The sequence below is a fragment of the Fusarium oxysporum genome, chromosome 14 (genome assembly GCF_000149955.1).
Source record: "Fusarium oxysporum f. sp. lycopersici 4287 chromosome 14, whole genome shotgun sequence".
In the NCBI taxonomy this organism is placed as follows: Eukaryota; Fungi; Ascomycota; class Sordariomycetes; order Hypocreales; family Nectriaceae; genus Fusarium; species Fusarium oxysporum.
In genome coordinates this window covers 1293416-1317492 of record NC_030999.1, presented here as the reverse complement: position 1 = coordinate 1317492, position 24077 = coordinate 1293416, and the positions used below count along the sequence as shown (strand labels likewise).

The following is a 24077-nucleotide window of genomic DNA, read 5'->3' as shown; positions in this document are numbered from 1 at the left end:
GTCCGTGGCCATTGGAATCTCTCAACTCGAACTGGACAAGCCACTGGATGGTTTTGGGCTCATGGTTACAATGTTCAAGCCAAAACTGCCACCACCGAACGGGGCCCATCCAGTTGGCTTTGCTGCCATTGCACCCAACAGAAAGTCCACAAACCAAAAGCCTATGTCGCGTCAAATACCCGGAACATTGAAAATCACCTCAGCAAAGCACACAGTGTCTTCCATCCAGATCCATCAAAAGCAAAGCGCTACGTAATGGAGAGACCTTTAAATCAATGCAACCTTCATGAGTTTACCTCCAGGAAGCGGAAAAGGGATGACCTTCACGACGAGCTGGTTGCTCGATTTGACAAAGCAACATTCCAGCGCCTGCTTGTTCGGTGGATTACGGACGCAAACCTGTCTTTTCGCCTCTCAGAGCACGTGGGGCTCCATGAACTCTTTGACTATCTCAATCCGTTGGTCCGTGAGACTTCAGCAAACCTTACTCACAAAACAATTCGGGCCAAGGTTACCGGTATTCATGAGTTCAACACTTACAAAGCCCACGTTACTGATACTTTGCTACGGAGCCCTAGCAAGGTCCACATTGCATTCGATGGCTGGACCTCTCGGAACAGGCACTCTTTCTTTTCCATCAATGCTTTCTTTCTTGACGACGAAACTTTCCAGCCTCGAAAAATCCTGCTAGGCCTCCCAAACGTCGCCATGGCCCACACCGGGGAAAATATCTGCGCAGCGGTCACGGAGGTACTGGAAGAATTCGAGCTTGTACAACACAATAAACTTGGATATTTTGTTCTTGACAATGCTTCAAACAACGATAAGGCTGTGGAGGAATTAGGGCGCAAGTTCGAGTGGCATGAGCCTGCAGCCAGGAGGATTCGCTGCTTTGGACATGTCCTTCACCTTGTCGCTACGGCTATGCTTTTCGTCCACGATACCCAAGCTCTCGAAGACCTTGACCCGGATGACTTTGACGAGTGGACAAAGAGAGGGCCGGTTGGGAAATTACACAACCTTGTCGTCTGGATCAATCGATCGAACAAGGCAACAGTCATCCTGCGCAGACTACAAGACGATGACCCTGACAAGAACTACCCCGGCACGCTTGATGTCGTTCTTGACAACTGCACACGCTGGCTATCGCAATATTATATGATTGAACGCGCAATTAAGCTCCGTCGCTACCTTGAAGAACTTGTGGATATCACCATCCAAACGAACAGGAAGTTGGCCCGATCTCGATCCAAAGTCGAAAAATCGCGAAGCTCGCTTCCTACATGTCTTGAGGAAGACAATCTCCTTACTGATGCAGATTGGGAAGCTCTGAATTGGTTCAGTAACATTCTCGCCATGTTCAATTCTTGCCTTTTGAGGCTTGAAGGTGACTGTCAAGTTCGGCTTCGAAAAGGAGGTGCGGAAGCACAGTACGGTATGGTTTGGCAGGTCGCCATTGCATACGAGTTCCTCTTATCAACATTAGAGAGGGCCAAGACAGAGTCAGCGGATCGGCCAGAGTCCAGCTATCTTTCTGCCTGTATCAACTCTGCGTGGGCCAAACTTAATAAATATTACACCAAGCTCGATGAAACACCGATTTATTACGCAGCTACTGTCCTTCATCCTGGAATACAATGGGCGTTCTTGACAAGGGCGTACAGCGGAAGGGAGGGTTGGATTGACAAGGCTCGATATCTCATCCAAACGCTTTGGGAGGAAGAGTATAGGGATCTTCCCGCCCAGTGGGAGATCGCTGACAGCAATCTTCCTGTAGCCGTGAGGGCACGGGAGTACAATCCCTTTGACTCATTCCAAGACGAGCTTATGTCGTATCCGAACTCCGAAGAAGAATCGGTCGCCGATGAGTTCGAAAGGTGGCAATCTACAAAGCAGGACACATTTTCAAAGCACGATAATCCGCTCGAATACTGGTCTGCCAAGCGGTTTGAGTATCCTCGTGTAGCGAAAATGGCGATTGACGTCTTATCAGTCCCTGCAATGGCTGCCGAATGTGAGAGAGCATTTTCCTCCGCTAGTAGTATGGTCTCTCCTCAGCGGACTCGTTTGGACGCGAGCACAATTGCAGTTACCCAAACGGTTAGGTCATGGCTGAAGGCAGGACTTCTAGAAGGATATGACGGGCTGCTGAAGGAGACGAGTGGCGAAGTGGCCGGGGTAGTTACTTAGTGGCTAGTGCATATCGTATTTAGAGTGGTAGATAGAAGCATCTATCTATATCTACATGTAGCCTACCTCTACCTATCTACATTCCGTTTTATGACTAAGCATCTACATCTATCTACCTTGGGTGTCGGTAGATAGATGTAGATAGATTCCCCACCCTGCACAATAGTCATGTTTTATCACCTTTGAGCCGTCTGTCAAATTCAAGTCTCTATCAAGCGACGCGTTTCCTCTTTTTGACCAATCATTAGCATTTTCGCCCCATATCTCCCTGATAGAAACAATGTGATATACATTACTTACCATGGGAAAGCCGGCCAGGCTGGGTACATTAAAGGTCTCAGAGAAATCCTTCCTAAATATTCTAGGCTCATATATCAGGGGCTCGGTAAAACTGTCGCTTTAGTTACTCTTTCGCCGTCCATTTCTCTTCAGACTAGATTCTGTTATTTTAAACCCACAGTCTTGTGTAAGGGTTGACCATTATGAATCGGTGCGCAAGTCCACTACTAACAGGATTATTGTTTGTCAACGGCTCCTGAACGCAAACGTAGCCTTCGTAGAAACGTAAAGGCGAAAGCAGACGAAACAAAAAACACATAATTACAAAGCACTATACTCCTCAATCATATGGATGTAGAAAGTCTAACCAGCGACTTGAGTAGATAGATAAATGCTTTGCTCAGCTATTGGTTATGATAGATGATGGTATAATGTTGTTGCGTTTACCCTAAAGTATACCACAGAATGTGGGGCCAGCCTCTGACCTCCTTTTTGCCCTTTACAATTAGCTGGCAGAAGATACATTCCGAACGAACCTCTGTGCGATCAATCGACAATTGGTTTCTCCTATCTCTTCACCATGTCAATACATGATGACGACGACTCCACCTGTCCATCCACAATTTTACGACCAAAGTCCAGCAAGGAAAAGCGCAAGACACAGCGTTTAGACGCGCTAGCTGCCACGTCCAGTGGCAGAGCAATCAGAGACTGATCTCCAAGTCCCCAGCCGCTGCTGGAACAAGCGACGGAGAGATGCTTGGGATCCGAGGCATCCTATAGGAATTGTGACGATATTGGCCAAGACCTGATGACTGCCAGGACCCAACGAAGCAGCTGAGCTGTAGCCACAGCCTCTGAGGCAGTAGCGCGATATTGCTTGGTGTAGGATACGTTGAGAAGTGATGAGACGGCCCAGACCGATCGCCGGTCAGCTGCCGTATGTTGGAAGCCATCTTGAGAGTGTTATCTTGAGTTGACAGACTTGCTTGCATCGGGCATCTTATCTTGTGTATCTTTTGGGTGCTTTGAGCTGAATCGTCTTGACAGAAGAGCAGCAGGTAGGCAGTCATTCATCTTGAAACCCCCTCAATTGTCGGTCACGCATCCTTATTCGCACTAGAGCTGTATGATGTACGCTTTGTGCTTTTTATGAGCGGGGCCCAATTATCGAAACACAGAAGCTCAAACGCTGTTCACATCCAGGGGAGGCTGGCGAAGCACTCCCTTGGCTCGAGATGTTTCGGCGCTACCGAGTATGTGGTGGTGGACTGGGAGCTCGATGCAGCCATGGATTTAAAACATGGTAACGAAAAGGAGGCACGTGAAAAACAGAATGTATGGTACCATGAAGTGCAATGCACCTGGATCAAAACGATACAGCGCTTCGTCACATCATGCATGATGGTTCATGGAAGCAGGAATAATGGTAGCGTGAGCCGACTGGGCCGTACAGTATTAGAAGTGATGGTTTGGCAGGATTGGAGAGGTTTGGAAGAGAACGGAACAGAGAACATCCGGTCATGGCTGGAAGAGATGGGTGACATGAGAGGGCTACGATGTCCACGGCTCTTAGTTCTGCTTTGGCTACTGGCGGAGTGTTTATCTTCTGAAGAACAGGGGGCGGATGATATGAGGTAGAACTAGTGATGTTGTACAGTATGTACAACCGTGTTGTACGTACGTACGTACAGAAAGAAAAAGTACGTACACGTACTATGTACGTACAATGGGTTCCACAATAATCCTAATAGGGAAATTTGTGGGTCATATTATACAAATACGGGGGGCTGTACAAAAACTCCGTTGGCTGAGCAGCTCAACACACTCTGCCATTCTCTCCCGATTGAAGGTATCGCCAAAAAGATGGCGCCCACCCAAGCTAACGCTGCCTTCGTTTGGCGACAGTTTATCGACCTCGGCCGCTCTAACTCCAAGAAAAGCAAGCGATACAGATGCCGTCACTGCCAAAAAGATTTTGCAGCGACCTCTGTTGGGAGGCCGAAAGAGCATCTCGCTGCGTGTGAGAAATGGCAAGCCAAGCAGCGACAGGAGCGTCAAGCTCAAGATAACGCTGGCTATCTTCCCTCATATTCAGAAGCCATACAAAAGAAGATAACCGAGGTCTGAATTCAGCATATCTCGCAGGACGAGAGTCACAGTTACGCCTATGATGCCGCTGCTGCTGTAATCGCCGGTGGTCGGCCCTTCAGCCTCTTCGAGAGCCGCCGTTGGCGTTATTTCTTCACTCGCATTAAGCCTGGCTGGAAGCCTCCTAGCCGCGCCGCCATTACGAGAATTCTTCCCGACTTCTATCAGGAACTCTATGACGAGGTTTTTAAACGCATTACCAGCTCAGAATGGTTCAACATCATATTTGACGCTTCAGATAATGTCTCGGGTCACAGAATCGTTAATATCTCGGTACAGCTACCAGACGGCCCAGCCTTCTACTGGAAAACGTTTGACACGGGAGACGAACAGCACACAGCGGAGAATTGGGTGAAGCTGATATGGGGAGAAATGCAGCAACTGTGCGGCGGTGATCTCTCCAGAATTAATTCTATCTGTACAGATACCGAAAACACGATGCGCTCTGTACACGGCTTGCTAGGGAGATTCCCAGAGCTCTCACATATCAACTTCTCTCTATGCGATTCTCACGGTCTTCAGCTTCTAATTAAAGATATCCTTCTTCTTCCATTCTTTGAGGATCTCTGTAATAACGTCAGCACCCTTCTCAAGTTCTTCTCACGGTCTAAATTACAATTGCAAAGATTGAGAATGTGCCAACGCACAAGGTGGAACGGAGTAACTCGCGCGCTGATCAGAAGGTAACGGTAAATCGTTAGCTGTGACTGAGAAATCGATATACTAACTCGCTCGTTCCGAATAGCATAATTACACGCTGGGGTTCTCAGTACAATTCTTTCTTCTCCCTCCTCCGTTCTCGAGACCCTGCCAGAGACTGGTCTATTCGAAAAGACGTACGGGATGAGCTGCGATCTCAAGATTGCCCCGTTCTCCTGCCCGAAGCGGTTCGAATCATCAAAGACAACAGCTTCTGGCTAAAACTGGAGGCTGCGATCGCTGTGCTAAAACCCGTGAACGAATTTCAACACGCTTCCGAGGCTGATGGGGCGGGAATCGCACACGTTGTAAATCGCTGGCTGCAAATCAAAAGCAAATGGTCTGAGATGGGAGAGGCTGATCAGTTTCCTGATATTCCGTGGGACGACATTGACGCTATATTCAAAGCCCGGCTCGATAAGCAGACGTACGATATACATTGGATCGCCGATGCCCTCCGGCCTGATACAACAGGTCCAAATTCGAAACTGCCGCCTAGCGTCTTTGCGCGCGTACAAGAGTATATGCAGAAACAGCTGAAAAACGACGACGAATATCACCGTGCCCTTTCCGAATTCACACACTTCCGAATGCGTACAGGCGGCCCAGACGGCTTGTTTAATAAGCACAGCGCTGTATACGATGATGGCTTCAAGCCAGCAATGGCGTGGCAGTGCCTCCTCAACCAGGGCTCGATTCTGGCTAGAGTAGCCGTGAAGGTAATGAACACGCTTGCGAACTCTGTGCCCTCAGAACGAAGTTTCTCTGCTATTAATTTCATACACACGAAAGCTCGAAATCGCCTTACGCCCATGCACGCTGACATGCAGGCTTTCATTTTTATGAACGACCGCGTATTAGATCGCCTTAAGGATCAGAAGTACGCCCATAAAAAGCGCTGGGCGGATCTTGAGGAGAAGGACTGGCTAGGACTCGAAGATTCATATCTCGAGTTATTTGTGAATGCGCAGGGCAAGAAGGTCTGGATGGATGGTGTGATGGCCTCCACCAGTGGAGATTTTGAGTGGGAGGGTGTATTACAGTCGACGGGTGATATATTGGGGGTTGGCACTGAGGTGGAATCAGAGGTTTGAGGCCAAAATGGCAGAAGACGAGGACCGTGAGAAGCCTACTAAGTTACCAGTATTACCTAAAAAGGAAGGGGGACATTTGTATGGTACATATTTGTACGTACAATAAGGTTGTACGTACGTACAGCGGCTAAAATACAGTACGTACGTACGTACGTGTACAAGAAATTGCATCACTATCTACGGGCCATGCGACTACACAAAACTGCGGTAGTGGCCAGGTACTCGATCACGCTCGGGTCGCGAGACGATCAGAACCCGTACACCGCCGAGCTGGAGGCGATAGCGATGGCATTGCGATGCATGCCGGATGGTCTACAATGTCGAGAGCTTACGGTGCTGTCAAGTAGCCAGTCGTCACTCAAGGCGATTGCCCGACCGCAACAGCAATCAGGCCAGACCTCCATCCGTCAGATCTACGAGCACATCGAGCGACTGAGAAAGGGAAACAATAGAGTCAAGATGATCTGGGTACCATCCAGAGACGATGACCTCAGCATGAGTCGTGAAGCAAAGAGACAAGCCAAGAAGGCTACCAGAGCGGGATGCACGCCGCAATCGCTACCGTACCAGGCCCGCTCCACGCGGCTCAGGCTGGCAGTGTCGCAGCTGCATCAGCAACGGAAACTACCCAACAATGTAGGCAACTACTCCAAACGGATAGATCGGGCCCTACCAGGCAAACATACGCATGCACTATACGACATTTGCAAGAGACGAGAAGCCGGAGTGCTCTCGCAGCTCCGCACGGGAATGGCGAAGATCAACAGAGCTACCTCAACAAGATCGGGGCCGCAGAGTCGGACATGTGTGAATGTGGATGTGGACCAGAGACAATGGAGCATTTTCTGTTCCGATGCACAAGATGGGAAGCAGAGCGTGAAGCCATGCGTCGAGTAGGACAAAACTTGATGGGCAACCTTTCCTTCTTTCTAGGTGGAAAGTCGGCGTCAGACGGAGCAAAGTGGAGACCTAACCTGGAGGCGGTGCGAGCAACAGTCAAATTTGCGATGGCGACAGGAAGATTGAGCCAGGAAGGAGTTTGAGAAGGAGAAAACAAATGACTACTAATATTAACATCACAGCTGATTATTAACAACAAACAGCCTCAAGTTGACAGACCATGCTTCAGCTGCTGAAGATAGGATGCTGAACACTTGGAGATGGTATTGGTTGGCCTTCAAGCAGGTCTGTCAAGCAGAGTCAAGCAAACGGGGCTAGAAAAGTAAGAACAGGAAGAGCAGTAGGGCTTTCGTTTGTGTAAACTTGATGAAAAGTGGGGATATGTGAGTAGTTTAGCGTAGCTTCAGGCCCTATGAGATCTGTTCTCCCGGGCGTAATAAATAAATACTTACTTACTTACTACTACCTGTGGGGCCACCTAACCTAGCCCGATTCAGACCGCGTTTTCAACCCTGCTTTTGCACGTCACACCACAACACCATAACGATGCCTCGAGGCAAGGAATTATCGCCATCTTTACTGTCTCACATTTGCGAATTACGACGTGCCGGCTATAGCTGGAGAGAGCTTTTTCATAGGTTTCCAGAAATACCAAAATCAACCATCTGGCCAACTGTAAAATCCGAAGAAAAACGCGGCGAGGATAACCTCACTTTGCCCCGCTCCGGTGCACCGCGAAAGCTTACAGAAGAGCAACGCGATCACATATATGATACCGTTATAACCGATCCACATATCACAATAAGGGACTTGCTTGACTCAGTTGATAACGCTGTTAAAGCTCGGTCATTACGATACCTTCTACGTGAGATGAACAAGAGGAAATAGATGCAGAAGAAACGTGTGGCCCTGACGCCGCTACAGGCTCGCAAAAGGCTCGATTGGGCCATACGATATCAAGGCATCGATTGGAGGAAGGTCAAATGGAGTGATGAGTGTATGGTGCGCCGTGATCAGGGCATGAGACCTATCTGGACCTTCCTATCGCCTCGCGAGGCCCTACGCGTATAGGATGTTCAGGAAGCTAGGAGACTCGGCATCGTACGGCAGATGTTCTAGGCTGCCTTTGGTCACGGATCTCGTACGCCGTTGGTGCCTCTCGTCGGTAATATCAACGCCATCGGCATCTATGAGTTATACAGCTTTATCCTGCCGTGGTTCCTTCAACCAGGGGATATCTTCATGCATGATAACGCCTCTGTGCATACAGCCCGGATCGTCAAGGTGTTGCTGGAAGAGCTAGGGGTTAACCTGATGGTCTGGCCGCCGTACTCGCCTGACCTGAACCCTATAGAGAATCTGTGGGCGTTGATGAAGGCCGAGATCTATAGGTTACACCCGGAACTGACTCACGCAGAGGATACAGTTACTACACAACACGCCTTAGTCTTAGCTGCAATAGAAGCTTGGGATAGTCTTGAAGAAAGAATCTTGCAAAACCTCTGTGAGACAATGCCGAACAGGGTCAACGCTGTAATTGCAGCAGAAGGTTGGTATACAAAGTACTGAAGCTGTTCTAGGTGATATCATTATGTTGAAAATACAAGCTCAAAGCGGCACCCTTGACAAAATCCCGATCCGGCTAGACGACATTCTCCTGAACAGGGGGGATGCGAATACTTTTTGCAGCCCACTGTATTACCTTTTAGTCCATGGTAACCTTGGTTAAGTCGGCAGTTATATCTTGTATATTTCAGTCATTTTTAACTTGGCAGTTAAGTTAGCAATTACCTTTAAACTTTTGGTTTATTATTACGAGATATCGGCAGTTACTTAAGGTTTAATTCACTTTTTATACAGTACATTTACGAGGGGATCCATTCGTGGCAATGGCTTAGCCTAGACTCAGACTCATGGACAATAGTTAGTCTATCAATCAATGCCAATGCCAAATCGGCACCAAGCTCTTTCCAGCTTCACTATGACGTTTGGAGCCCAAATATGGAGGGTCTAAGCATTAGTCGGCCAAGCTGGCTGCTGCTGGCACTGGGATTCTGGTGGCTGGATCGAATGACCCTTTCCAGAAAAGTCTGGATCATGCTAATAATAGCCCTTGGAAATGTTGGGGCTGGCTGGGGTTTGGGTGACCGTTCGTTAGCGTTGGCATGAGCCTCCAATTTTAGCTGTGTTCAACAACGCCCGCTGTAGCCAGCCTGGGCCTGGGCCTGAGTATTTCGGCTAGACCGCTCCAGCTCGAGCTCTTGATTCTCTATCCGTATGCAAGTGTCGTTCGTGGCGGAAGAAATCAGACGGCAGCTACGGCTGCTAAGGCTTTAGGGGTAAGGAGACCCTAGGGACAGTTGCAGTAGAGCCCCATCGCCCCATATGCCCATAGGTATCCTTGGAGATCCCATCTCGTATTCACCAAGGTTCTGACTGTGCAGTAATTTTCCGCGAGGCGACAATTGGACAATGCGACTCAACCTCCCCCGCGGGCCTTCGGACTGGGGCGACCAGGGTTCAAATCCACGACACTCCACGACACATTTGTGAATATGGCGTGGATATGGATGCTGACTAATAACTTCGATGTGGAATGGGTGGAAATGGATCCATTATGGAAATGAATCCATATTGTGGAATTTGTGGAATGGAAACCTACTTTGTCTAACAATGGTAATTAGTGGATCGCATCCATGCCTTGGTGACGTCGATGTTTTTGTCACTCGTCCATTAGAATCCTATCTAGCGACCCGATCAAACCGGCGCGCAACCAACTCCGTAGTGTCTGGCAAAGCCCAATTGTACTGGCATCTAGCCTATTGCGGCTCTTGGTAACCATGCGGCCAGTGGTCGAGAATAGCCTCTCACACTCGGCTGACATTGGTGGCACAGTAAGCAGATCCAAGGCCATCCTAGACAACCGGGGGTATTTGAGTCGCCTTATGTGCCAGTATTCGTAGGGATCTGTGACAGAAGCATCAGCATCCTCGATATCACGCTGCCACTGCTCGTATTCATCAAGATCCAGACCGCCAACTGAGGACCTAGGGGATTGAGCTGGGGATCGAATTGGCGACTCGGTAACAGAAATCCCTCCAGTCGTCAGTCCTCGCTTCTTTGTGCGCCACGCTGTGAACTTGTTTCTTGAGGTCTTCAGCCGCTTATTGGCAGGCAACTCAATCTCTGGGTCATCAACCTCCAGGTCCCTATACTCTCTCTCCCAGAGATCCTGGACCATCTCCTTCGCCTTGGTAATCCACAATTGTCTTTCGTCGTCGTCTCCCCACAAATCGTCAAACAGTGCCCACCGGTAGGCAGGATGAAGAACTGCAGCGCCATAGATCAGGGGGCTATCATTCAGGTGCTCGTAGTATTCGTTCAATTTGAGCCAACCCAGGTTGATGTTGACAGCGAGGTGATGGCCGTGCGGAAAATTGGCGACTGCTCTTTTCGCGGATTCGAGGGTTTCGAGAAGAAATTCGTACGCGTGAATAAGATCCCAGCTTGTTCCTGTACAAGCCATCTGTTAAAATAAGAATCGGGCCGCTTTTGAGAAGTCTAAGGCTTACCAGACAGTGGAGGGTCGATCTCGTTTTCCTCGACCTTTCTCCGGTGTTTTCCCTGTCCATCGCCCTCAAGGCCTCTCACAACCAGCTGGAAGTCAAGCAAAATGTCGTAAAGAGTCCCGAGCACATGCCAATCATCAGGTGTCATGCGATTCTCTTCCTTCAGGAAGAAGGGCAGCTTGGAGCCCTTTTTGATGTGGCCAGCTCTCGTCAAGTTGACCTTCTCCCACTCGTTTGACGCTCTCTGGACAAAAGAATTATAAAATGGCCTCAAGAGGAGAGCGCGTTCAATCATCGAGAATTGAGAAAGCCACCGGGTAGCATTGTCGACCACAACTCCAACTGGACGGTGTTTCTTGAGCTGAGCGTCATCAGAGAGTTGGCTCTCGACAGCCTGTACCTTCTTGAGCATATCGGTCCACGTGTCCGATCTGCTCACCTCCTAGGTCTTCGTGAGTATAACAAATAAAGCCGGGGACTCAGCCACCTACAACAGCAAAGTTATGCCATTTTCCAACAGAGCCTCGCCTCCTCCAGACTTCATGCTCCTTCGCTGCCGTGTGAAGTCCTTCGAAGACCTCTTTCTCGAAAGCATCCGGGTTCTTGCCATACAGCATCTGTTTCACTACTATGTTGACAACGTGGCCAACGCAGCGAACCCATCGCTTCTCCCAGTCGAAGCCAAACTCTAATCCAAGCTCCCCCATCGAGGTTTTATTGTTACCGGCATTATCCAATGTGAAATACCCGAGTTTATCGCTGATCTCGTACTCCCGAATGATCTCGATAATCTGCCCGGCGATATTCTCGCCTGTGTGCCGCTCTGTAAGCTCAGGCAGTCCGAGGACACACTTCTGTGGCCGATTATTTGAATCCCGAAACACACATGTGATGCCGTATAAGGCGTGTCGGTTACCAGACTTCCAGCCATCGTACTGGATATGGATCTGTCCCGGACTCTTTCGCAAAGCATCTTTCACTCTTTCCATGTTGTTGGTAAATTCTCGTTCTGCGATGGCACGCACGGTCACGTCAGTAATGTTAGCTTTTGTGATCTCGACAGATGGATTGAGGTAGTTGAAGATGTCTCGAAGATCTTGATCGTTGACGATCGAGAAGGATTGGTTAGAGTTGACAATCCAGTTGACAAGTTTCTGCTGGAATACAGTTTTGTCGAAACGTTTGATCAAGGTATTGATCAAATCTTGTTCCTTCGGCTCCTTCGGGTTCAACTGTAGGATTGTTGCAATGGACTGATGTGCTTTCTCGGATGCCTTTGTAGGCTTTTTGCCTCTTGCCTGTCGGATCCATGATGCCATTGTGGTCCGTGTACAGGTGACGAATCAGCGTTCTGCAACCCTTTGATGGCGTAACTCTTTGGCCTCGGCCGCTTTTGCTTGATGCAAAGGCAACACACCCATCGGCGTTCCCCCTTATCGGCATGCTGGATATCGTAGCCGAACTGATATACCCATTGACGCACTTGGCCGTCTCTCTCCGTCAAGGTCCAGCCTTTGTAGAGCTGAAAGAGTCGTTGATTGTCTTCTTCTGTACGTTCTGGAACGGGTGTGGTTGACTTGGTAGGATGAAGGGTGGCCATTTCGGTTTGGAGTAGTCAGGGCGTGAGTAATAGTAAACCCTCCTAGAATAGACTTGTTTGAACTTTGTGTACGGGTAAAACGGAGTGGAAAATTGTTGCTATTGCGTTGTTATTGGCTATGGAAAGTACTTAGGGTATGCGCTATTTCACAAGGAAATCCAGGTATTTTCAAACCCCACCTAAATTTCCATTCCTTTCCACAATTTCCACATGTGGAACATGTGGAAGGGGTTCCGTGGCGTGGATGTGGAAAAGCTGAAGCCTACGTGGAATGGAATGGAATGGATATGGATCCACATTATGGATCCATATGTGGATTTCGTGGTATGGATTTGGACCCTGCCTGGAGATGCCGCGGCCGATCATAAGCCTCTCGGAGGACCAGTTCTCTCGAAGCCTCATCCTTTTGAAGCAAAAACGAATTTATGACCTGCTGGCCAGGCATTAATTTAGGCTTGGAAGAGGTTCGCCGGTCTTCCATATCCAGCCATCTCTTCCACAGAGATGGGTGATTGAGACGAAGATGATCCCGGGCTCCTGATGTGTATATTGTACTCCAACTCTTCTTCTTATCCCAACAGGCGATACAGTAATGTAGGCGTTTATTTGAGGACTTCCCACTTCGATCCGATCTCTCCTTTAGCCTGAACTCGGGCTCCGAACCTCTGGCATATCGAAAGAAAGTCCATATTGAAAGTTTCTCGGTGGGAATCGAGGCAATACTCGGAGGAGCACTGGAAGCAACACTGGGCGCCGGCAAGGTGAGGTTCGGCGTGGAGGGCGTTGTAGGCACGGCAAGGGATAATGAATCCTGTGAGATGGACATAGTTAGAGATCCATATAATAAAGATTGAATATAAAACAATATATTGATGTGGATGCCAGTAGTAACTGGTAGGGAAGGTGATGAGAACTATGTTGATTCCTCGCAAAAGTTTCTTGCTGCATATATATACTGTCGCATTTAGTGGCAGGTTGCAAAGAAAGTCATTGGAAAGCTCTTGATATCTATCTTGGGACTGAATAGGGTTGGTCTTTCAATAAGGCCTCCAGGGCCTGTGTGTTACAGAACTTGCTTTTTGGGAGACATAGTTGACACCAACCTCTGACTGGAAGTTCGGACCTCCGGGCAGCCGGTCTGATCAATTGCACGCCCCTCGCGACAAATGCAAACGAGTGAATTCTTCAACGTAGTGCCAAGTATGCTGCAGGTAGGCAGTAGCAGGCAGCATGTTCGGTAGCATCTGAACTCATGTGAGAGGTCACCACAATATATATTGAGAAGCATAAATAAAACTAGACGACTCCTCAAGTACTTCAGCATCCACAATCTTGCAATCTTATCAAATTATAAGATCTAATTGACCAATCAGGAGTGGGTAGAGTGGGTAGCTCTACCCACTTCTTCTCTTCTCTATCCAGGTAGAGTAGAGAAGATACCTCCTCTACCCTACCGGGTAGAGTGGGTAGAGCTCCCTCTACAATGCCCAAGTATGAGCCCACCTAGCGCATTCGGCGTTGCCAAACCACTGCCTCCTCCGCCAAACACTCCCGTGAACGGATCAATCCCGCCCATGTTGAAGCCGGCATCTTGATCCATATCTGGAGGCTCCATGTTGAATGGCATGAACCATGCGGATGATGCTTCCGGTCTGCTCAATCCTGCCCCATCAGCCATGCCTGCACTTTGTCCATGCATGCCTGCCTTGGCATTTGACGGCCGACTTTGCAAGCGTCCATCTGGCTGAGCGCCTAAAGCGACGGTATCCCAACCAAGGCCGCTCATCATATCCTGGCCACCACCCAGGCCGGTACTAGCATCCATTGAGTATCCGCCATAGATAAGCTGACGATCAAGCGGGTCGATGTTTCCATTCGAACCCTGCCCAAAGTTCATTGCGAGCAGCTCGGGTGGGAAAAAGGTGGGCGTGTGTGCGTGGTGAGCAAATGGAGTCATGTTGGCCGGTCTCGTAGGTGATATGGTGGTGCTGAAATCCGGGCTCTGCTGGTTTGATGCTGCCAGAGGGTTGAAGCCTGCTGCACCTGTGATTTGTAATCCCAAACCACCCGAGAACTTGCGTTCCTGGGAGACTGCGTCTGCGTCTATACTCTGCAACGAATCGAGATGCTGGCCAGGTTGTGCTGGCATGCCAGCCTGTTTCTTGGCGCTTTGCTTTCGTTTCGGCGCTGTTGCGCGGATAGTATCCTTATTCTCAACCCTTCGTGGTGTTGGAAGCGTGAAGTATTCCTCCACTGATCGCAGTTCGCGCTTCGCTTCGAGGACGCCGTCTGCTCCTGAATCCTTTCGTTTGTGAGTGGCAGGATCCATGAACTCAGCGTCAGAAAGACCGCGAGGGTAACGGTTAAACCAGTCTCCGTATTGCAGGAAAGACGGCTGTGTGGCTCGTTCTTCGACATTCGCACCAGCTCTCATAGCGTCCAAGACATTTCGATACTGAGTGCGAACGTTCTCCACCATCCAGTGGAACATGCCCCAATACTTCTTCATTCTGTGAAGATACTTTATATTGGTGGTCAAATTGGCCTGGGCTGCTAGCTTCGTGAAGGGATTGCGAGAGATAATACCCAAGATATGAACTGTTGTCGAGGAAAAGGCGCAGTATCCAGCAAACGGGGCCGAAACAAAGCATCCCGACTGTTCAGCCTCACGAAGAAGCTCGGATATTCGGTTCGCAGCGTTGAAGGCCCTCTTGCTTGCTTCAGAGACGAAATCATCATGTACACCATGTTGCTTTCGTGCTGACATAGCAGCTCGGTTGACAAAGAGAATGTTATGCTGCAGGCAGATATGCATGAAAAGAAACTGGCTTGCCGTGTTCTCTGTCTTGTGGACCTCCAGGTTCTCTGCAGAGTGCTTGAGTGACAAGGGCAGACTAGCTTCAAGGTTTACAACATCATCGAGGTGCTTCATGTAGTGAGACTCGTCTTCCCACAATGGATTGGGGTCTAGATCCTTACACCCTTGGCTCAGGTAGGTGATGATTCGTCCCCATAAGGCAATGGCTCGAATCAGGAAGGCCGCAACTCCCATGTTCTCTCGTGAATTCGCGATTTGTCCGTCGTTGGGCGACGGCGGATGAGGTACTCGACCGTCCAACATCTCGGTGGGCGCAGGCATGTCGAACTGGAAGTACTTTTCCTTTACCGGCAGAGGAATCTGAATTGTATCCTCCCTGATGAACATGGGTCGGTCTGTCCCAGAAGAGTTGAAGCGATCCATGAGAAAGCAGGCCCACATTATGCGTCGCCGAATCTCTCGATCAATGAAGCTGAGCTGCGTTGTGGTGCCATTACGGCCCGAGGGATCGTATTCCAAGTCTTTATGTAACTGGAGAGCGAAAGCCATTCGGATAGCTTGTCCACCCAGGGCCCAGCTACGGCCGCCCTGGCACGTTCCAAATTCATGAAGGCCCAAAATGAGAAGACACGTCAAGATGGTGAGGTTTGGCCATTCGTATCGTCTGGTGCAAATATCTCGAGCGTGTGATGCCCATTCTTCACCGCGTAAGAATTCAGGCCCTGAAGAACTCACTAGAGGGTTTGAGGTAAAACGAGCAGCTACAGCGCACACTGTGAGAACAAGCACCGGAGGTAGAGTGCCATTTCTGTTGACAGTTAGCAGGATACGTGAGATCAACCCAAAAGGAACTCACTTTAGCTTTCGCATATAGCTTGGCTTGTGTAGAAGATGGTAGGATTGACCGTAGATGTTTTCGAAAAACACCTCTGCCAGATGCTCCTGTATCTCCCTGGAGGGGAGTGCTTCGGTGCCTTCATGTTGCAGCTTATTCTCCTCCCCTTCCTGGACTTGTAAGCTGCTGGATCCATCATCGCCCTCAATCTTTGGCTCCGAAGATGCCTTCGCCCAAGCTTCCAGATCAGGCTCAAATGCTTCTTCGGCGCCGCGCTTCTTGGTTGGCCTACTGGAAGTTACGGTTCCTGGTATCGCCTGTTTGACCACGGGGTGAGTCACAGATGAGGCGACTTCCTGATCCGACTTGGATATGGCCTTGATGGCGCGTTCTTCCATGCGCTTCGGTCGCTTATCGAGCATAGCCATGCAATTTGTCCGAGGCGCAGCCTTCCGAGTCGCAACCTTGTAGACACATGGGATACATGAGTGTAGGCACTGCTTGCAGGCGGGTTTCTCGCCAGAACAACGGATCTTCTTTCGGCGACAAGCAATGCAAGCAAGCGGGAGGCGTTTTCTTTCCTTGCCAGCCTTTGTTTTAAGTTCACTCCACGCAGGTGTGGCATCGGCTTTATCCTCCTTAGGTTTACCGCCTAGATCAGTGCCACCCGCACGGTTAGGGGAAGCCAAACCAAACTCATCGGTAGTCGGGTCTTCGAGGGCGTTGGATGCGGGAGATGTCCGATCTGGGGGAGCTTTGGAGTCTTCCATGCTCTGGTTGTAGTTGTCCGTAGGCAAGGTGCCGAACGGCAGACCGCTATGTGCAAGGCCAGATATGGCCTGGTGCTGGGGAAACGTAGTGAGAGATTGGAACGTGTGGGTGTGATCTACTAGGGAAACGAGAGAAGACTGGTCAGGAAGACCATAGTAAGCAAACGCAAAATCGTCGAAGCGTGTGAAATCCATTAAGGCGCTGTGAGAGGGAGGAGGCACAGCGTTCAATTCAGGCACGTCGCCATAGAGTTGAAGACCAGAATCAAAGGACGCTTGGGCATGTTGAGGGCTCAAAACGGCACGGCCGGACATGGCTCTGCCAGAGACAGAGTTACGACGTGGCCACCCGAGGCCGAGAATCTGGCGATGGAAAACAAATATACCGGACCCTTGTGGTGATGATGGTGGAGCGAAGCGACTGAGTTAGACAGGGGTTTGGTGGCTGCGAATGCAGTCCGACAGGGCAAAACAAAGCCTTCATAAGACGTTGGCTGGTACAGCTGTTGTGCAGTTTAAAAAGTTGCAGCGCAAGAGCGTTGAGGTTGAGGTTGAGGTGACCTGAAGCCGTCCGGGAAGTTTATGGAGAAGCAAGCAACAGGTACGTATGTAGTCGGTGGCTCCCCGCGCTGAAGCTGGGAACAGTCTGCGCCTGACATCACACATCACCCAAAACGGGACTGTACTGTACGTACCAAGCCTACAAGGCTAGAGACTCTATCATACGATTTACAAGTCTGGTTGCAATATTATGATTGATGTATGAATATCCTGCTGCCTTTAACACTTCCCTGCAGTGGGATGCAATAAGTTTGAATACCTTTTGAAGTACTGATACCCCCTGTCTAGCCTATTTGGAGCTCAGCCTGCTTCTGATCTAACGTCGGTCACCCGGAAACCGGCCACCCCCAGAAACCGGCCACTTTTCCTCTACTATAAGCTAAGAAAATATAACATTTTTAAATATTAATAAGATATTATAGATTACTAATATAATTTTTTTCTAGTTTTATTTATATAGTTAAATAGCTTATATAATATAAAAAAAATACTATATAATTATATTAAGCTTATATAGGAAAATATAGCTATTTTAATATATAAGGTAAAAAATGTTAAGGAATTACTAGTATTTACTAAGAAAACCTTAACTAATTTAAAACCTTTATATAAAGTCTATTAAAATAGTTATAAAATTCTAGTTTTAAAATTAAAATTACTAAGAGTTTAAAGCTTTTTATTAAGAGAATATATAATATATATTACTTAATATTTAATATATATTTAATAATTTAAGTTTTATTATTAATAATAAACTTACTTATTATTATAAGTATTAAAATAGCTTAATAAAATAAATATTAAAATATATTATATTACTTTAGCTTATAAGCCAGTTTATATAAGTTAAAGTATTTAAATAGCTATTTTATTTAATTTATAATTAAATTTTAAAATAATTTATATTTTTATATAAATTTTCTTAAGATTTATTTTAAAAGTTTATTATTATTATTTAAAGAAATTATATAATTTTATAGTATTTTTCTATACTTAATATAAGTAATAAAAAGCTCAGATCTTATCTTTTTAAGCTTATATTATTTTTATTAGATTTAATATTTAATTTAAAACATTTCTTATCTCTTAACTTTTAAACTCTATTTAAACTTATATTATATAATAACTATATATTATATATAAAAAATAAAATTACTTTTATATAGTATTATATTAGTAGTATATAAAAATTATCTATAATTCTTATTTAAAGCTATATAGAGGAAGCTATTAAATCCTTTATTTTTATTATCTGTTAGTGTAAGGTGGCCGGTTTCCGGGGGTGGCCGGTTTCCCCCCATCCGACGTTAAGGAAGAAGCTCGGTCTAGCCAATCACCCTATGCTTATTAGCCATGCAACAACTGATATTCACTTGGAAGCTGGCTCGAAAGGCTAGTGGCAAAAGAAGATACACGCCCGGTATTCAAACGTATTGCATCCCACTGTAGGATGAGCATGGGGCAAAAAGGCATGGTCAGGGTTTACAACTGCAGTAATACCATGAATCACAAGGATACCAGCCTTTTTCGCCTCCACTAAGCAGGGCAATCCCTATCAACGTCACTGCCCCCTCTTGATTGATTCTCAGATAGTGATAGGCGGTGACAATACTGAAATTCGTTGTCTCGTCCGTGAGTGACTGTGGAGACGGAGAAAGCTTGTGTGCTAGAGACTCTGAGAAGCGGCAATGCCAATCAATCACACGCACCAACTGCCGGCAGGGATAGTAGATCACAATTGCGCCATTGGTTTACGTGAGGCTGTCCATACTGAGAAGGTGGTAGCTTAATACAAACTTTGGAGAATGAAAATGAAACCACATGGTTTAAAGTTTATCATATTTCCTTTGAGGAATTAGACTTACATATGCATGTTGTTTTCTTATTAATCTTCAGTGGAAGCTTAATAATCGTGGGACTTGTTCTTGTTTAAGATGAATTGGCAGAATTAATCACCGTGCCAAGGCGTTATTATCCCACGTATAATCCCACTACCCACGCTGTCGCCTACGTAATTCAACCAATCGGAATATTGTGAAACATGTTAGCTAGCTAAACGATCAATGTCGTGAGCGTGGACAGGAGTAAAGGCCCTGACGCGAGGCCTAGGCAGAGCAAACAAACATTTCGGGTGCCGTGTCACCTCGGGCTCTTCTCAAGTTGCCGATCACAGCAGTATGCTGAGACAAATTGAGTGGCCTCTTCTGCTGTGCGACCCCGTATTCTGAATGCAGATGACTTTTGTGTCTCTAATTTGCAATGTCTGACCGCAGTGCTTGTGCTGACAATAAGCTCGGCCCGCCCTTGTCATGCTCGGTCGTCAGCATTAAATGCTTGTGCTTTGATTCGTACAGCTTTTGCTTAGCTCATTTGTGCAACGAACTTGAAACCTTCGAAGTAAGGAGGTTCCCGAACTCTCGGTCCGACATTTCATCACCTTCCTTCTAGCGTTGGTCAGGGTTCAGGGGCAATAGCGTTTAACCTTTAGAGTTAACCCCATTATTGGTTAGCCAGGAATGAGACTAGAATACGGAACACGAAATAAGGAAGGCCAATAAGATTAGGCAGAAACTTGATGAATTCAAGCCAAACTTTAACGTTTAAGACTTAAATCTAAGCCTTAAAGGCTCTGAGACAATCCTAAATCATTAAGATAGAAGTCACCGAAAACCCAGAGAAGGAATTGATATCTCATGCATTCTACATGGATCTATATGGGTGGCCAGAACATCCTCAGACTTTTGAGAACTCGTCGTATTTAAACTCTATAATCATTAAGGCTTTGAAGGTATCATATGTTTATTTCGAGATCAAGCACGCCACACAGCTTAGTATCACGACTTACAATCCAACACACGCGTCATATCAACTCCGTTATTCTTTAGGAAACACTACAGTAAGTTTCAGGTTCAGTTTCCCTCCCCATATAAATAACAGTACTATTTTTGCAGGAGGGAAGAATAATTAAAGATAAAACTTAGGAAACTAAACCTGAAATGCACTGTACCTGTTACAAGTCGTTAAGCTTGAAGTTTGTTATAGGCAACTACAGAGGCATTATAGTAAAGTATTTGAACTGTGTATAAGACATGTTATTTGCAGCTCTAATGCAGCCGAAAACATGAATACTTGCTCATAGCTTAACTTAGTTGCAGGTTTTGCCGATATTCCTCGTCTTGCTAATATAACCAGGTGCCCAGGATACCTCTGAAGCTCAATGCGAGGTATGGAAAGTCTAAAGCAAAGGTAAAGTATGACGATTAGAGTTCCTAAGTGAAAGATAGATAATGCGGGTAAGGCTTATTACTGTAAAGCAGTTTTATCAATAGTCAGTAAGCTAGAGTCGTTAGCGACTGCTGTTAGACATTACGTGTATTCGGTCCATTGATCCAGATTGGTATATTCATGTTGTGTTCTGTTTAATTCTGCCCCTTGGAGGTTTTACCATTTCGGTTGTAATCTTAAAGTATCCCTGCTTGCACGTGAGACCCCAGCACCTGTTCAACAACTGCTGGTCAAAGAGAAGCAACTATACTGTGGTATATTGAGACGGTTCTTTCCGGGCATCTTTCCAGGGGTCCTCGTCGCTTTTGTCAAAGTGCTGTAAGCGGCTATGGGTGAGATGGATTGCCGCTTCCGAGAGGGTGGATCGAAGGGGTCAGGCAAATCAACTCGGGTTCTAACACCGACAAACCTTAAACAATGGAGCACAAAGTAAGAGGCGGACCCCGTGGTTAACAGTGGGGCTGTTCGCTTCCTAAAAGGTCGCGTTCTGAGCGACAACAGACAGGTCCGATGTGCCACAAAACCTCATTCTACACCTGGACCCTGAACCTCTGAACTTTTGTCAGTGGAGCACGAATTGGCCCGCAGCTCCTAAACCCACTTGTTTAAGTTGCCAAAAACGAGATCTCGCGCGCCCCCAACGGCGGCAAATAACACATCTGCTTCCAAATCCACATTTCGCTTTCTTGTTAGATTCACTCATTTGTATCCTCCTTTGTGAATTTTTAAGCAGGCAAAGGAGGGGTTTAGCCCGCCGTTCAAATAAAGATACAGTCTCCTTACGGTATGTTGGCTGGGGCTTGAAATACTTAAGGACCACGACCTTAGGATACTGAGCTGCGTCCTGCTATCTTCCAGTATCTTTACCTTGAAAAACATATTGTTGCCTGCGACACTACGCATATAAAGACCATCGCAAATATGGGGCTTAACCCAACAGTCGAGCTTGCTTCTATCCAGCCAGACGTCATATATAGGTCTCCAAACTGCCTGTTCCTTCGACCGCATCAATGCGATAATTGCCAGGCTGGGTCAAGGCTGTCGAAACTGAACCATCCACTCTATTGTGATTTGGATTGTTTTGACGTCTATCCCTCACATATTGACTCCACATGTGGTCCGCTCACACGCCAGCTGATCACCGGTGCCGGGCAAGATCACGCCACATGTGATGACACTCCAGCAGTCAGGAGTGATAGAATTGAGTGCAGCGTGTGTGCCAATTTCGTTGCGGCATGTGGCTTCGATTCATCACAAAGAACCTATAATCATCCATCTGAGGATAACGTGGGTAATTGGATGTTTGAGGAAGCAGACATCACTGCATTGGTTGTACAGCCCCTCGACTCCTCAACTCTCATCGACACCGTAACAAGTTCTCCTCCACATCGACGTGCAGATTCGGATACCCTCGTGGACTGCGATTTTCTTGACGGTGCACTTGAGGTGCTTGAGACGAGCGAACACGCACGACTTCAAGAATTGACAACTCATAACAGTTCCTCTTGGCGCCCGTACGAAGATCTTGAACTCTACGGATCATCAAATTGGTCGGATGATCTAGGTGGGCAATTTTTTGGGAGGACCTGGGTGACTCTACAAGACAATGAACATGACGAATTAACAAGTAATGAAGACGAGATCTGTTACTGTGGGTATTGTGAGATCGATAAACATTTGGGGAACAGGGAGTTTGAGGGTCAGGTAGCAGGCTGCCAGCGGGAGAGAAAGTAGTGACATAACGTCGGATACGGGGAAACCGGCCACCCCCAGAAACCGGCCACCCCCAGAAACCGGCCACCCGTAGCAAAACACCAAAAATGAGATCGCGATTGTAACTCAATTAAAAACATACCACCACATTTTTTATATTAAATAAAATATCTATCAGTGAATATTCAGATGGAACTGAGTACAAAGATCCTCGAGTTTTAATTTTTTAATGCGATATGATGTTCTTTGTGGCTGTAATACTTTTCGCATCTGTTCACGAGCTTTTAAAATCGCTGGAACCTTTGCGAACTCGGCATTTCCATTATATATGACTTTCTTCCTCTTTTTCGGCAGATATTCCTCCTTTTCTAATTGCATTATCGTGATTTCTCTTCTTTGGCGTTCAATCTCAAAGTTATGACTGTCTAATTGACTGCCAATCTTACGGAAAAGCAGCCTGACAGCAGGGTCTTCAGAGACAACGCCTGGGACAGCCTGGAGGGCCCGACGAAGCTGTACAGATGATCGGGGCGTCATAAGAAGACGGGAATTCTTTCCTTTGGCCGGGGAAATAGCTGTAACAACGGGAGCTGGTGTCTTAGGAGGCTGAGTGACCATCGGGTTCATCAGGACCTTCGCCAGATTAACTGGCCACAGTCCGGTTGCTTTCCAGCCGGCTAGGGCGTTCAACTTCGTGATAGCTTCTTTCCGAGCTTTGTCGTAAGTGTATAGGAAGGTGATCTTGCCGATATGACTGGAATCTGCGACAGAAGCAAGATCTGAGAGGAATTTTCGATATGCCCTCTTCAACGGTCCAAAGACTGCAACATCCAGCGGCTGTAGGACATGAGAAGCATGTGCTGGAAGGAAAAGCACGAATATGTTATTATTATAACACTCAAACAAGAAGTCTTCAGTCATATGACTTCCGTGACCATCGAGAATTAGAAGACGCGGTTCTTTTGGATTCTCGGGCTTTGTCGACGGAATAAACACCGTTTTCAGCCAAATCAACGCAATATGATTATTTGTCCAGCCCTTCTCACTGCAGGTGAATTCCCAGTCTTCCAGGAAGTCCAATTTCTCAGGAAAATGTTGTTGTTGGACCGTTTTCCCTTTGAAGATCACCAAAGGTCTCAGGACTTTCCCCGTTGCCGAGATACACTCGAGAATTGTGATCCAAGACCTTGAACCAGGCTGACGAATAAGTACTGACTTCTTGTCCTTGCAACCAAGGAATAAACCGTTCAGTCCTATCCCTTCCATCATTCCAACTTCGTCGACGTTGTATCTGTTCTTCTGCTTGACTATTCGAACTGCCGGCATCGACAATAACATGAAGAAGGCCTTGATAAGTTCAGTAGAAGCTCCGTTATAACGGTCAGAATCCATACTCTTGCCCGGTAAAGTCTTCACTTCTTTGTTCCTGTCCATAATATGACAGTAACCAGCGTTTTCCGACGCCTTCTGGGAAGCCGTTGCGTATTGCGATCTGGTTTGCAAAGTGTCGGGACCTGTTGGTGCGAAACAGGGCACCCTAGGTCAGCTTGGACCATAATCCAGTCTCGTAATCTTCTTTCCTGAACAGCTGAGAGCTTTTGTTCAGGTTCATG

At 47.2% G+C, this 24077-nt stretch overlaps 4 protein-coding genes across 4 annotated transcripts; 2 read left to right on the top strand and 2 right to left on the bottom strand.

Annotated features, from left to right (window-relative positions):
- Positions 1–4335: 4335 nt before the first annotated feature.
- On the top strand, positions 4336–6413 carry FOXG_22825 (uncharacterized protein; the record flags this gene model as incomplete). Its single annotated transcript, XM_018403243.1, has 3 exons — positions 4336–4593; positions 4618–5303; positions 5366–6413. 3 exons carry the CDS (start codon positions 4336–4338, stop codon positions 6411–6413), a joined length of 1992 nt encoding a protein of 663 aa, XP_018258511.1.
- A 3622-nt stretch (positions 6414–10035) lies between these two features.
- Positions 10036–12201, bottom strand: FOXG_22824 (uncharacterized protein; the record flags this gene model as incomplete). Its single annotated transcript, XM_018403242.1, has 3 exons — positions 10036–10826; positions 10886–11324; positions 11374–12201. 3 exons carry the CDS (start codon positions 12199–12201, stop codon positions 10036–10038), a joined length of 2058 nt encoding a protein of 685 aa, XP_018258510.1.
- Positions 12202–13932: 1731 nt separating this feature from the next.
- Positions 13933–17220, bottom strand: FOXG_17458 (uncharacterized protein; the record flags this gene model as incomplete). The annotated part of the gene is made up of 2 exons (XM_018397465.1): positions 13933–16108; positions 16157–17220. The coding sequence occupies 2 exons, from the start codon at positions 17218–17220 to the stop codon at positions 13933–13935; spliced, it is 3240 nt and encodes a 1079-aa protein (XP_018258509.1).
- Positions 17221–17356: 136 nt separating this feature from the next.
- On the top strand, positions 17357–17470 carry FOXG_22823 (uncharacterized protein; the record flags this gene model as incomplete). Its single annotated transcript, XM_018403241.1, has 1 exon — positions 17357–17470. One exon carries the CDS (start codon positions 17357–17359, stop codon positions 17468–17470), a length of 114 nt encoding a protein of 37 aa, XP_018258508.1.
- Positions 17471–24077: the final 6607 nt, after the last annotated feature.